Below are 13976 nucleotides of genomic sequence, written 5' to 3'. Positions count from 1 at the left end.
TTTCTATGCGCACACTTGTCATTTTTTAATGTTGTTATTAAAAAGATAATGCAAATTATTACAAAAAAAACACAATAAAATTTCATTACATTCGAAATTGCCAACATGGAGCCCAAACGGTCCAAAAACACTACATATAATTAATTGTGTCGCAATTTTGTAGAAATATTCATTTATGACCGTTTGGAGAGAAAATACTTTTTTTTATTTTTAAATGACGTGTTAACTTCCGCATACGTATCCGGAAAAGGCGGGGCTATCTTCAAGCGGTTCCCCTCTGCGTTGTTCATTCAACATGGCAGCGGGACCAATTTCCGAAAGAAATCAAGGTAATTCAATCAAGCCTTTGCAAGCTATTTGTAATAAAGGGTATTTTTACTATATGTAGCTTTTTGCAGCTGCTTTACGTCCATTGAGATGCTCTCCTCCGTTCGTTTCCATTGCGTTGCTATTGTAGCTAGCAAGCATGTGCTGTACTGTCGTCGTAACTCCACATTTAGCTAATTCTTCAATTTTATCCGATGTGGTGTCTGATAAAACTTTACATGCTGTTAATTATATTAGTTTATAATATTCTTTGAGGCATCTTTTAGGGGTAAGTAAGTAAGATACGTGCTAACGGATGCGGTTAGCCTAGCAGGCTAGTTAGCTAACAGAGGGTCTTGGGAATGAAGTACGGCAAGAGAAAAAGCTCAATTCTGTCTCTTTTTAAATTTTAATTTGCCCAAGTTAGGTTGGCAGCTTATTTAATTGTCTTTATTTAGGTTCTTCTGACTTAGTTATGTGTTCATTTAATGCTTCTACCTTTTATGCAATGGGTACGTACACCGTAGTTATATTAAATGAAATTGTATTTTTCTGAATTTTACAGATGCCACAGTGTATGTGGGCGGGCTGGATGAGAAAGTGTCCGAGCCATTATTATGGGAGCTTTTCCTGCAAGCCGGCCCTGTTGTCAACACACACATGCCAAAAGACAGGGTGACAGGCCAACACCAAGGTATGGACGAATACTGGAAAGAAAATGCGTGGATGCAACTAGTAATTACTGAGAACCTCGCATGAGTTGATTATCTCCTTCGTTTTAGGATATGGCTTTGTGGAGTTCCTGAGTGAAGAAGATGCAGATTACGCCATCAAAATCATGAACATGATCAAACTTTACGGCAAGCCCATCCGCGTCAACAAGGCATCGGCACACAACAAGAATCTGGACGTGGGCGCCAACATCTTCATCGGTAACCTGGACTCGGAAATCGACGAGAAGCTGCTCTACGATACCTTCAGCGCCTTCGGGGTGATCCTGCAGACACCCAAGATCATGCGTGACCCTGACACGGGCAACTCCAAGGGCTACGCCTTCATCAACTTTGCCAGTTTCGACGCGTCCGATGCCGCCATCGAGGCCATGAATGGCCAGTACCTGTGCAACCGGCCCATCACTGTCTCCTACGCCTTCAAGAAGGACTCCAAGGGTGAGCGACACGGGTCAGCCGCTGAGCGGCTGCTGGCTGCCCAGAACCCGCTTTCGCAGGCCGACCGGCCCCACCAGCTGTTTGCCGACGCGCCGCCTCCGCAGGCTATTCCGCCGCCCGTGTTGACCACATTGGGACACGCGGCCATGGGCATGCCGGGCGGGATGCCGCCTCCTGGCGTCTTTCCCCCAATGCCACCGCCGGGCGCTATGTCAGGCATGCCGCACGGTATGGCGATGCATCACAGTCATCAGGCGCAGGTGGGCGGCCACCCTCCCGGACCACCGCCCTTCCCGCACGGCTCCATGCATGGAGGTAAAGTCAACCTGAATTTCTTTTACATTTGATTCATATTTAAATTATTTCTGAATAATCATTTCAAGTGGACTTTTCTCCTTTAACAGCAGTTTTTGTCCATTTGCATACCTCAGGTCTGCCTCAGATGCCCATGCCCCCTCCAGCGCCTCCCGGCATGGTGCCCCCGCCTCCTGCTCCCCCAGGCTCCAGTCAAGCCCGTGCGCCGCTCCCTCCTGGCATGCCCCCGCCGCCCCCCATGGGCATGCCTTCCCGAGCTCCCTACGGACCTCCCATGGGTACGTCCAAAAACTGCCCCTTCCTATCTGCCATCATGTTTTTTCACACGTTTGTCTCATTTCTGTCTCAGGTCACCCTATGCCGCCCGGTATGAGAGGACCTCCGCCCCCTCCCATGCCCCCACCGGGCTACGGCGCTGCCCCGCCTCGCCCTCCTCCCTTTGGGTTCCAGAGAGCACCACCGATGCCACCCAGGCCGCCAGTCCCACCACCCCGGGTTCCCATAAGGCCACCCATGCCAACATAATACTTCACAAATTGTTTCTTTCATCTACTTTCATTTCTCTCATTTTGTTAAAGAAAAAGAATCAAGTGCAGTTTGTAAGGTTTGATTGTTTTAATAGCTTTGTATTTTAGGTGGGTCACTGTACAGATGAAGACCCTTCTTGAATAAAACCTTTAGTACTATTCGCGTGTAATGCCACTTTATTTCAGACCGCGACCAATACGAGTCCTTGACTCTTGAGTACCGACCGATACCAAGTAAAACTCAAACAACTCTGATTTAGAATTTTTTTTGCAATTAACAAAAGTGCAGATTCAAACGGGCAAAAATACACATACACGTAACAATGGACCATGTGAATTGATGGTGGACTGATGTGTTGAAATGCTTTGTCGCCCCCTCGTGGTGAATATCTGAATCACATTCTTAAACCCTTGTAACTTCATAGCCGATGGAGTACCGTAAACTTGTACGCTTGTACTGCACACGTTCTTCTCAGCTGCGGGGCAAAAATACACTTACACGTAAGGCACTGGACTGCATAATAATGAATTGATAGTGGACGGATAATTTGAAGTGCTCTGCTGCCCTCTCGTGGTGAATATCAGAAGCACATGTTTAAACTATTATAGCCGATGGAGTAACGCTTGTACTTTTATTTATATTTTTACTGTATATTATTTAAAGAATAGTTTTGACTTCTGCTTGAAGTAAGACTAGCATACAGAACCATAAATTGAAATGTGAGTAGAAAGTCGCTGGGGGAAAAAAAAAGTCAACAGATACCGGGAAAATATAGGCAAGTGGTGTCGTGCAACAATGTGTGTATTTTTTAGGAGGGAGGGGGGGGGGGATACTTCACAATGACTGCGTGTAGGCGTGGGCTCCTCTCATCATCATCATCATCATCACCACCACAGCAGAAGCCTCCTCCTTCTTCCTCCTCCTCATCATCAGCACTAACACATCGTCCTCTGAAGCCCGAGAGGCGCGGTGAGTACTTAGCGGAAAAAACGTCACGTTTTCACGTATTTACCCGGTTTTTTAACCTTGCTGCAACAGTCGTAATTGGCGCAACAATTAACGCGTTTTTTTTGTTTTTTTTTTTGTGATCGTGTGTTTGGGAGTGGGGGGTGTACTGCAGGTCGTGACAAGCTTTCCAGCTGGGCGGATTTGCATTGATTCCACGCAATAAATAAGCTAATTGGCCTTCTGACGTTTTTTTTTCTCTCCCCGATTTGAGTGGCGTTGTGGTTGCCGTTTCTCTGTGCAACAGAGGCCTTTCCTTCTTTCCTTTCCTCCCCGCCTCCCTTGCTCTCCTCCCCATTATGAATGCACCGGAGGCTTTATTTGCACAATTGCACCTGCGAGAGAGAGGCCAATGCAAATAACAAGCGCACAATAATAGCAAGCGTGCGTGCAGTGAGGTTAGTCTTTTTTTTTCTCCCCGACGTGTACAAATGGAGGCGAGGCGATTCCATGCAATGCTGATTTCCCTTGAATGGAGCACGAGGAAACCTGTGTAAAATGTCTTGGAAATTTTGTTTGTATGCTGGGTTGTGGTTTATAGGTGTAACGTGTTACGATTTAATAGAAATAAAAATATATATGATAATTTACATATCTTTTAAGTCTTGGCATAGGTTGAAATGGCCCCATCAGGAAAAAAAAAAGATTCATGTTGCCTTCAGGGACGGTCTGAAATCACAGTTTTATTTGCTAGAACGTAATTCGAGAAACGTTTATTTTGAGTGCGTTCGTCTGTCGGTCGTTACTCCATCAATCTGTCCTCCATCCATAAGTTTTTCACGTGATGCAGTCAAACAGTGTGCCCTCACAAAGATAAACTATCCAAATTTTTAATTGTCATATTTAAAAAAAATACATACACATCTATTGTTTTGCAATGTCCTTAGAGGGTTGTACTTTTGGGCACACTTAATATTTTGACTAAAGACCCTCACACCACCTGTCAGACCTCAAAAGGTAATGCTGGATGTTTTTGGGCTATTGTGCAAACATGACTGGGCCCCTTTTTGGTGTTTGTGCTTTTTAAAAGAAAAAAAAAACAGAAAATGAAAGATATGATGATTCTCCACACAATTGGGCAGGCTTTGATGAACAATCAATTTCATGCCTGGCTTGTTTTTAGCGCCTCACTCCTGAGACGATTTGGCCACTCACTCTTCCCCCCCCCCCCCCTATTATTTGAAGCACCCGGGAGGCCAGCGTTGTTTGTACGCCTCTGTGGTGTTAAAACCTGTTCAAATGTGGTGGGTGAGTCAGGAAAGAAATGAATACGATGCACAAGTGAATTCATCTTTTTTTTTCAAGCTTAAGGGTTAGTGCTAAAATGTTTTTTTGTTATTGTTCTGGCCAATGATTTTTTTTCTTTGGGGAGTCTTTACTGCATTGTGTTGTTCGCACTTAGACACTTCCAGTCACAACAGTGACTCAGCACTGACCTCCTGCGTGGCAAATGGACATTTGGAACCAAAGCGGGCTAGCACCATTTTAGTTTTTTGTAGCAAAGGCTGACCTAGCAAACTCTGCCCCCTATAGGTCAAAATTGCAACTAAGCATTGATTTCAACCAGAAAAGAAATGTTTTTTTGTATGGCTCACTTCCAATCTTGCCATCCCTTCCAGTTGGTGAACTTTAGCCACCAAAGCCAAGCGTCCCCCACAAAATGGAGGACGGCTACCAGAACCGGACGGCCTTCATCAAAGGCGCCAAAGACATCGCCAAGGAAGTCAAGCGTCAGGCCTCCAAGAAGGTGGCCCGCAGCGTGGACCGCGTCAACGACGAGTACAGCCGCCGCTCCTACAGCCGCTTCGAGGAAGACGATGATGACGACTATCCGGCGCAGGACGGCGGCGGCGGCGGCTACTACCGCGGCGACAGCCAGGCAGCCAACGAGGACGATGAAGGCGGCCACAGCGACTCCACAGAGGGCCACGACGAAGACGACGAGATCTACGAGGGCGAGTACCAGGGCATCCCCCGGGCCGAGTCGGGCAAGGGCAGCCTGGCTGGCGGGCCCGGCTCGGTTCCTCAGCAGTTCCGGGACGTGGCGGCTTCCGAAGCGGAGAGGCGTAAAGACCAGGAGGAGCTGGCTCAGCAGTACGAGACCATCCTGCAGGAGTGCGGCCACGGAAAGTTCCAGTGGACGCTCTACTTTGTGCTGGGCTTGGCGCTCATGGCCGACGGCGTGGAGATCTTCGTGGTGGGCTTTGTCCTGCCCAGCGCCGAGAAGGACATGTGTCTGTCCGAGCCCAACAAGAGCATGCTGGGTACGCTAAAATGTTTTCCCTGGATTGTGCAAGTGTACCTAATATAGTGTCCGATGACGAGTCCAATAACCTTTGCTGTATGCTCCTCCTCAGGTCTGATTGTCTATTTCGGGATGATGGTGGGGGCGTTTCTGTGGGGTGCCTTGGCCGACCGGATCGGTCGCCGTCAGTCGCTTCTCATCTCGCTGTCCATCAACAGCATCTTCTCCTTCTTCTCGTCCTTCGTGCAGGGATACAGCACCTTCCTCTTCTGCAGGCTCCTTTCGGGCGTCGGGTAAAAAAAACATATTTACTGTAAGTTGTCAAGAAAATAGTTGGTTGAAATTGCAATTGTCTCAGGATCGGAGGCTCCATTCCCATCGTCTTCTCCTACTACTCGGAGTTTCTCTCCCAGGAGAAGCGAGGCGAGCACCTCAGCTGGCTCTGCATGTTCTGGATGATCGGCGGCATCTACGCCTCGGCCATGGCCTGGGCCATCATTCCGCATTACGGTGAGTGGCACAATGTTTTGGGAAAAGAAAAGTGTCTATTTTATGTATTCTTTCAGGATGGAGCTTCCAGATGGGTTCGGCCTACCAGTTCCACAGTTGGCGTGTTTTCGTGCTGGTGTGCGCTTTCCCCTCGGTCGCCGCCATCGCCGCTCTTAGTGCCATGCCAGAGAGTCCACGTTTCTACTTGGAGGTCAGTCCGTCATTTGCTCAGTTGAAGCTGAGCGGTTAAGAACTCGGCTTTTATCTGGGACCAGAACGGCAAACACGACGAAGGCTGGATGATCCTCAAGCAAGTCCATGACACCAACATGCGAGCTAAAGGACACCCGGAGAAAGTCTTTTCCGTGAGTGCATCACTATGGAACGTTTTTGATGTCATTTTTCCAATTGTCGTTCTTCACACACGTTTCTTGACATTTTTTTTTTCCCATCCAAGGTGACCACCATCAAGACAGTGAAGCAGATGGACGAGCTGGCGGAAGGCGGCACCGACACGCCTGTCTGGCAGCGCTACCGCCTCAAAATTATGAGCCTCTCCCAACAGGTGAGCTGAAAAAAAATCTAAAATCGAGCTTCCATTTTAAAGTTATAGCGCCACCTATTGTCTCGGCATGCATTTTACACTTTGTAAACATGTTTTTGTGTTTATTAATTGTTGATTTTGATTCCTGCAGATCCGCAATAACATCGTTGCCTGCTTCAGCCCGGAATACAAGCGGACCACTTTTATGCTCATGGCTGTTTGGTTCAGCATGTCCTTCAGGTAACCACTTTTGTGAGTCAAAATGTATTGATTGAGTGATTAAATAATTGATTATTGGCAGCTACTACGGCCTGACTGTGTGGTTCCCGGACATGATCAAGTACATCCAGAAGCAGGAATACGATTCCCGCACCAAGACCTTCAGCAAGGAACGTGTGGAGCACGTCACCTTCAACTTCACATTGGAGAACCAGGTGCACCGCCAAGGCTATTACTTCAACGACAAGTGAGTGGCTTTTAACACATAGATCAAAAGTCTACACACCCCTGTTCAAATGCCAGATTTTTGAAGTGAGACTTCTGCTCCTTTAGGTTCCTCAACCTAAAGATGAAATCGATGGTGTTTGAGGACTCCGTGTTTGAGGAGTGCTATTTTGAAGACATCACGTCCACGCACACGGTCTTCCGTAACTGCACCTTCATCGCCAGCTTGTTTTACAACACGGGTACGACACACAAACAGCTTTTGTAACCTCCGTTGTCACGGTTGTGTTGGCTGTCACTCTGGCGACAGTGTTGCCAAGCTGTTGCCACGGCGACACAGCCAGCCTTGCTAATGAATAGGTGAATTTACAAATATTGTGGGAAATTTCTATTTTTTGTTTTAATGGTTGGGAAACACAGTAAGTTCCAGTGTGATGAATTAAATATTATATGTGTGCTGTCAGATTTGTTCAAGTACAGGCTCGTGGATTCCAAATTGGTGAACAGCACCTTCCTACACAACAAGGAAGGCTGCATGTTGGATTTCAGCGACGACTTCAACAACGCCTACATGATCTACTTCGTCAACTTTCTAGGAACGCTGGCCGTTTTGCCCGGCAATATCGTGTCGGCTTTGCTAATGGACAAAATTGGCCGTTTGCGGATGCTGGGTAAGCCCCAAATCATCTCACGAAAAGTGGACTAGCTTCAGGCTAACATAGAATACAAAACACCATAGACAGGCTAACACAATTACCATCAATGTAACTATAACGCTTTAAACAATCTTTTTTTTTTTTAATGCACGCAGCGGGGTCCAGCGTCATTTCGTGCGTCAGTTGCTTCTTCCTGATGTTCGGCAACAGCGAGTCGGGCATGATCGCCCTCCTGTGTCTTTTCGGTGGGATTAGCATCGCCTCCTGGAACGCCCTGGATGTCATCACCGTTGAGCTGTACCCATCTGATAAAAGGTTACATCACTTCCTCTGTGATCCAGGACTACTAAACACTTTTTTGATCGTGGCATTTACATATTTGATGTTGCCTTCAGGACCACGGCGTTTGGATTCTTGAATGCTTTGTGCAAGCTGGCGGCTGTACTGGGCATCAGCATCTTCCAGTCCTTTGTCGGCATCACCAAAGCCATGCCCATTCTGTTTGCCGCCGGCGCACTGGCCGCAGGGAGCTTCCTCGCCACAAAGTTGCCCGAAACCCGGGGTCAGGTGCTGCAGTAGTAACCGATGGCATCAGCGAGGTGAGTGGGCCAGCACCCGGACGAGGCAGTGCGGGGCGGAGTGCCAGCGCCGCCTCTTACAAACACCGCATTGCCATTTTTTCGAAAGCCCCAGAATGCTCCTCAATGTGGATGACATCATCTTCTTTGGGGGGATTAGTTTCGACCCTAGGGGACTCCCCATTTGTTTTATGGTGCAGGTGAGTGTGTTGCATGTGTTATGAGTGAGTGCGGGAAAACTTGCGTCATTCCATAATTCTTTTTTAACTAGGAATTATAGCCGATTGGTTCTGATAAGCAGAATGTACAGAGAGTAGGCAGAGTTTACATAATTTAAAAAAAAAAAACACATCAGCACACCAACTCCGCTTTCATTCAGAATTTTAGAGCAACTGACTTGCCTGAAACCATTACCTCAATCCAAAATGGCCGATTTTGTATCCCAATACATGTCACCGATTGGCTGGTCATAACAAGACCCACAAAAATTCTCAAGGACCCTTACCCGAATTTGAAAATTTTTGTCTGAAGCGGCCATTTTGAGGCAAATTCTTGCAACTAAATTCTTGAATGTCCTCACTTCTGTTCTGCTTATTTCTCATAAAAGTTCATGCTAGTCATAAGCACAAACTGGGCCAAAAGAAGCATTACTGCATGAGTGATAAAAACATGAATAAGGCACAAAATATTTCATGTAAATTCAGAATTATAATTTCCCTGATGGTTAACATCCAGTTTGTGTGCGGACAATCAACGACTGAGGATTTAATTTTGTGTGCATTATGACATTTTCCCCGAACAAAAAGTGTGTTTGCGTATCAGAACAGCGAGCTTTAAAATAAAAACATTGAACAAAAAACACCCAGTTCTGCCTAGATCGTCTAAAGATGTGCAAAAATAACCGTCTATGTGCACATAAAATATTTGACTGTTAGCAATCAAGGCTAACGGTTTCATTTCCAAGCTAAGCTAACAACTTAAATTTGAAAATTTCCGGCCCTCAAAATCCCCTTACGTCCACTTTTGCAAGAAATAAGTTCATGTGCAAAAATTGTGGAATATTCCACAACTATATTTTCAGTTTCAGAGAGAGAAGAGGGGGAACTCCACCTCACGTTATATGTTGTTTAATGTAGTAGACCCGGGGTGCTCTTTTTGCAAGTAGGTATTTTTTTTTGATGAATTTAGGGGAAAAAAAGAGGCTTAAAAAAATGGGCGACTCAATTCGCCGAATGATCGTGGCGCATGTTTGTATCGTGTTGTCTGACTTTTTGGGATGTCTTTTGTGTGCCGGCCGTTTGTGTCTTTAAAAACGCGACGAGTAGCGTTTTATTTTATTTGATATATTTTTTTCCCCATTGTTCGCCGATGATTGCGATGACATCGGTCTGTTGCTTGCAGTTATTGTTCTTGATCAAAGTGGGATTTTTTTTTTACATTGGTGAAACGTATGTTTTTGGAAAGTGGTGACTCTGCTCCTCCTTGACCTGGTTTATAGATTTTTATTTTATCAAATATATTATACGTTTGAAATATGTTTAATATTGAAAATATGTTTTCAATGTATGAAAATGTTTTAGGAAAATCTAAATACATTTTTATGTATTTAAAATTGTTTGAAAATATTTCCATTTATATTTTTTTTAGAAGATGTTTTATATATAAATATATTACAAATAGATTTTAAGTTAGTATGCAATATGTTTTAATTATAAAAAAATATTCAAAATTAACTTGAAATGTGATTTAAATGTATACAAATATCTCGGGAATATTTTAAACATCCCAAGTTTTGAATGTGTTTCCAGTACACATTTAAAATATATTTAAAATATGTTTTAAATGTGTAAATTAAATATTTAAATGTTTTGAGTATATGATGAAAAACATGAAATATGAAACACATTCAAAATACTTGTATCTATTTAAAACACATGTACACATTTGAAATATATTGCATTCAAAATACATTTAGATTTTTTTAATATGATTTAATGTAATTACATAAATATATTTAAAATATAAACAAATTGTCTCAAAGGATGCCAATGTCAGCTATGTGAATGCTGATAAACACCTGTCCGGGTCAACCATCTTTGGTTGGGGCAAAGTGAAATCTTTCCTGCTCACGGTCATCCAACGAGTGCCCCCAAAAAGTTTAGATATTAAATATTGTGTAGAGTTCTAAATAAATATACATACAGTACATATTGTACATGTAAAGTTATGCTATACATATCTATACATACCCTCAGTGGACAATTACATTCCCAATGTCAGGAAACGAAGTGCGATTTTGTTACAGTTGGATGGTTTTTAGTTTGCCTTGTTTTTATGAACCAAAAGTACTAAATGTGAGTTCTGTTCAAACAATCAATGTACCGTATACAAAAAAAAAAAATTGATGTTTGTATGTGCAAGTATGGAATTTGTGGAACATTCAGGATAATAGTTTGGGGGGGAAAAAAAATACCTGTACGCAAATTTTATGGCGTGTTGTCTTTGTTTTGTAAATGCAAAATGAATTCTTGGTGATTTCAGTATTTGAATCTGAATAAATTGGTGATGCTGACGTGAAAAGGTGAGGTAATGCTTGTGAATAGAGTATTTCTGTGCATGGTTTTTGTAAAAAACCAAACCACCTTCATATACAAATACTTTATTATTTTGAATTCTTAAAACAAGCTTAAATTTCATACAGAATAATAAGGTCACATGACCGGGAAGCAGGCGTGGAGTGCGATGCCGCAATGGTTCCGTTTGTTGCGAGCCATCTTGATGTAACCTTGGTCACCGAATTTCACACCCCAGCTACCACACAAAGTCAGAAAAAAACAGTTTAGCAGTCCAAAAAAAAAAATCAAAATTGATAAAAATCAGACCTATTCTTGATCAGCCAGTAGTCTCTTCCTTTCTCCGTGCCGTATCCCACAGCTAGCACGCCGTGGTCCACTTTGTGGCTACATGCATGGTCCTCGTAGACTCCTAATGAGCAGCCACACCCCCCAAAAAAAAAAAAAAGTTTAAAGTGAGGGCTCAGGAGACATTTAAGGTAACTCACCGTGGCGGTAGAAGTGGAAATGAGAGTGAGAAGAGTCAATGGCCACTGAGATGGGGCCCACGTTGGCGAGGGCCACCTTCAAGGCCTTTTCATCTCCTTTGGGGACGAACGAGTAACCCGAGCAGTTAGCAGCCCGATCCTGGGGCTTGTACATGCACTCTCCACGCTGACAAGGTAAATTAACACATTTTCAGCCTCAACCTCCACTAAGAGTTCTTTGACAAACGAGACTTAGGACCAGTTTCATGGCAACTCCGCCCTCACCTTGGCCGTGTAAGGGTAGGCCCAGTCAGAGTCGATGCCGCCGTTCTTTTTGACGTAATGGAAGGCGTTGGTCATGAAGCCGCCGTGGCAGCCATGGTTGCCAAAGTCCATTGAGCAGTCTACTAGGTTCTGGGGGCTCAGTGACGTCAGTTTACCCGTTCTCTTCTTCAGCTGGCCCTCCAAAGCCCCCACGGCGCTGAAGGCCCAGCAGGAGCCGCAATGACCCTGCCCAGAAATTGATATTAGGAAAACAATCTGATAATTCAACTGCTACAGAGGCATTCTGTTTAGTTACCACAAGAGGGCAGCAAAATACAGGATCATAAAGCACCAACACCATGCATAATTTGAAGTAACAGTTTTTCATTGAGCAGATGTTTCACCTGCGTTTTGACTTCAGTCACCAAACCATGCTTCCTCCAGTCCACCGACGACGGCACGCTTTCCATCCAATTAAAATTGAGTTGGATCCTCTCCAGGTCAGATGGCACCACCATACCAGTGAATGTGCCGCTCACCTCCTCTTTAGTCTAGAAACACACAAAATCATCTTGACAGCAACTTTGCCCCATTATTGAAACAGTTTATAAAAAAACAAACTAATTGGAAATCTTCTTACCAGGTCTCCCAGGTGGTTCATGGCCAGCTCATAGGCGTGCAGGCCCAGGGTGGCTTCCAGGTTGTGGACGTTAATCATCTGCAGGTTCTCTTCCCAGATCCGCCTCCGACCTGTCTCCTCCACCTTGACACGCCAAAACAAAAACCTTATTGAGCAGCAACAGGAGTCCAACATGCAAAGTTAAGTATGTGACAAGAACTTCTAACCTGATGCGAGTAAGCTTTATTGTGGGCCTTCTTCCACAGCTCCCAGTGTCCATCCAGAGCCGGGCTGATGTTGGACCCCGCTACTCCCCACAGGATGACGAAGAGCAGGCTTCGGAACATGGCGGGTCGAGTTAGAAGCTGACCGGAAGAGGAGGTGGCGATAAGCAGGTATGCATAGGAGGTGCAAACGCTCCTTTTTATTCACTTGGCTGTATGCTGAACACCTGCAAACAATTATTAGGCTGATGACATCATTGTCACAAATATATTTTTTTTACTTTTGATAATTTTAATTCAAGATTTTCTATGTTGTAAAATATTTTAAATATTTTTACAAAGCAATTTTTTTTCAATAAAATTAGTGGTATTATGCACTTCATTTAAATGATGATGTTGCATTTAGTTTCAAAGCATGGACAATGAGTGGCAGTAGAGTGCCAAGAATGTGCTTGAGCCACCTTTTGGAAAAAAAAAAGTTTTGAAAATAGGCTAAAAAGAACTCATTTAGATTTTTTTGAAGTAATGAATTTGCCAGTGTTAAGTTTTTTGTAAGATACTAAAACACAGTAAATTGAGCCTGCTAATCATACAATAAAAATAAATATTTCTAAAAATATCTACAAATGAATACAGTACAATTAAATAGTAAATCCCATAAGACAATAAATAAATAAATAAAACTAATCATAGCACAACTAAACATAAATACAGTATATTAAGATATTACCAAAAATATAAATTAATAATAAATAAATACTATATTAAGCCACTAAAATAAATAAACCTATAAGGTAAAAATTATAAAAGATAAATACAATGCATAAAGGCTATTGAGTGTGTGTGTGTGTGGGGGGGGAGACTGATAAAGAAAAAGGCCGAACCGAGCAATGTGCTACCTTTACTATCACCTGGAAAAAGCAGATTCCAAAGCAAATAAACGTGGTTTAGGAGGTCCGGGGGCGTCTGCTGCCGCATCCACGAGAGCAGCAACTGCGTCCTCGGCCCTTTCCCAGCCTCGCTGGCTCCCCCTGCAACAAAGGAGCAGACGGTGATTGGGCCCCCATCCTTTTGTCTGTGTCGGCATGGGGCCGCGCTTAAAACGCTTGCAGTCACCCAGGGGTTCCCGCCGGGGACCCTCCCCTCCTGACAGCTCCTTCACCTTCGTGCCGTGACTGCCGAGGCGGCACCAGAAAGTACTGAATTGTAGAAATGGCCTCCGGCATAGATGTTGGTCACCTCCCAGGTGCCTGTCAAACGTTCGAATCTCGTATTTTGATCTTTGACCACGCACGTTTTGACACGTTTAACATGTGCTAAGACGAGATAAGCCATCTATCCAAACATCTCTCCACAGTTCCGTTGATAACGCTCAAAAAATGTCGGGAAAAGCCCACTAGAACCTCTGAACTTTATTTAGTGTCAGTCAAAAGCATTTCAATTGGTGAGTTTGAATGTAATTGGCTAATTACAGGCACAGTTATAAGAGGGTGTGCACACTTGTGCAACCACTTGTTTATTTGTACTTGTGTCTCAACTCTGCCTCGACT

The 13976-nt window shown here is 44.2% G+C and overlaps 3 protein-coding genes across 3 annotated transcripts; 2 read left to right on the top strand and 1 right to left on the bottom strand.

Moving 5' to 3' along the window:
- The first annotated feature begins 226 nt into the window (after window positions 1–226).
- sf3b4 (splicing factor 3b, subunit 4) lies at window positions 227–2476 on the top strand. The gene is made up of 5 exons (XM_088365343.1): window positions 227–329; window positions 872–1000; window positions 1089–1790; window positions 1907–2068; window positions 2140–2476. The coding sequence occupies exons 1-5, from the start codon at window positions 296–298 to the stop codon at window positions 2313–2315; spliced, it is 1203 nt and encodes a 400-aa protein (XP_088221469.1). The 5' UTR covers window positions 227–295; the 3' UTR covers window positions 2316–2476.
- Window positions 2477–3149: 673 nt separating this feature from the next.
- On the top strand, window positions 3150–10864 carry LOC148380079 (synaptic vesicle glycoprotein 2A-like). The gene is made up of 13 exons (XM_088365690.1): window positions 3150–3287; window positions 4943–5587; window positions 5681–5861; window positions 5927–6078; window positions 6135–6268; window positions 6333–6422; window positions 6515–6622; window positions 6753–6841; window positions 6903–7067; window positions 7154–7287; window positions 7510–7716; window positions 7857–8016; window positions 8097–10864. The coding sequence occupies exons 2-13, from the start codon at window positions 4984–4986 to the stop codon at window positions 8278–8280; spliced, it is 2208 nt and encodes a 735-aa protein (XP_088221816.1). The 5' UTR covers window positions 3150–3287; window positions 4943–4983; the 3' UTR covers window positions 8281–10864.
- A 58-nt stretch (window positions 10865–10922) lies between these two features.
- On the bottom strand, window positions 10923–12608 carry LOC148380078 (cathepsin K-like). Its single transcript, XM_088365467.1, has 7 exons — window positions 12430–12608; window positions 12224–12346; window positions 11988–12134; window positions 11605–11829; window positions 11341–11506; window positions 11162–11264; window positions 10923–11090 (listed from the first exon to the last, which is right to left on the bottom strand). The coding sequence occupies exons 1-7, from the start codon at window positions 12547–12549 to the stop codon at window positions 10991–10993; spliced, it is 984 nt and encodes a 327-aa protein (XP_088221593.1). The 5' UTR covers window positions 12550–12608; the 3' UTR covers window positions 10923–10990.
- Window positions 12609–13976: the final 1368 nt, after the last annotated feature.

This window comes from Syngnathus floridae, chromosome 21 (genome assembly GCF_059516105.1).
Source record: "Syngnathus floridae isolate MCC-2025c chromosome 21, RoL_Sflo_1.0, whole genome shotgun sequence".
Taxonomy (NCBI): domain Eukaryota; kingdom Metazoa; phylum Chordata; class Actinopteri; order Syngnathiformes; family Syngnathidae; genus Syngnathus; species Syngnathus floridae.
Note: the sequence above shows the minus strand (reverse complement) of the source record. Positions and strands in the feature narration are given on the sequence as shown.

Excerpts from the sequence above, each read along its gene's own strand:
- sf3b4 (XM_088365343.1), top strand. The coding sequence starts at position 296 with ATGGCAGCGGGACCAATTTCCGAAAGAAATCAAG. Across the intron at positions 1,001-1,088 it reads GGTGACAGGCCAACACCAAG|GATATGGCTTTGTGGAGTTC; the intron begins GTATGGACGAAT and ends CCTTCGTTTTAG. Across the intron at positions 1,791-1,906 it reads GCACGGCTCCATGCATGGAG|GTCTGCCTCAGATGCCCATG; the intron begins GTAAAGTCAACC and ends TGCATACCTCAG.
- LOC148380079 (XM_088365690.1), top strand. The coding sequence starts at position 4,984 with ATGGAGGACGGCTACCAGAACCGGACGGCCTTCATCAAAGGCGCCAAA. Across the intron at positions 6,079-6,134 it reads GGCCATCATTCCGCATTACG|GATGGAGCTTCCAGATGGGT; the intron begins GTGAGTGGCACA and ends GTATTCTTTCAG. Across the intron at positions 6,269-6,332 it reads GTCCACGTTTCTACTTGGAG|AACGGCAAACACGACGAAGG; the intron begins GTCAGTCCGTCA and ends ATCTGGGACCAG.
- LOC148380078 (XM_088365467.1), bottom strand. The coding sequence starts at position 12,549 with ATGTTCCGAAGCCTGCTCTTCGTCATCCTGTGGGGAGTAGCGGGGTCC. Across the intron at positions 12,347-12,429 it reads ATAAAGCTTACTCGCATCAG|GTGGAGGAGACAGGTCGGAG; the intron begins GTTAGAAGTTCT and ends TGGCGTGTCAAG. Across the intron at positions 11,091-11,161 it reads TACTGGCTGATCAAGAATAG|CTGGGGTGTGAAATTCGGTG; the intron begins GTCTGATTTTTA and ends TTTGTGTGGTAG.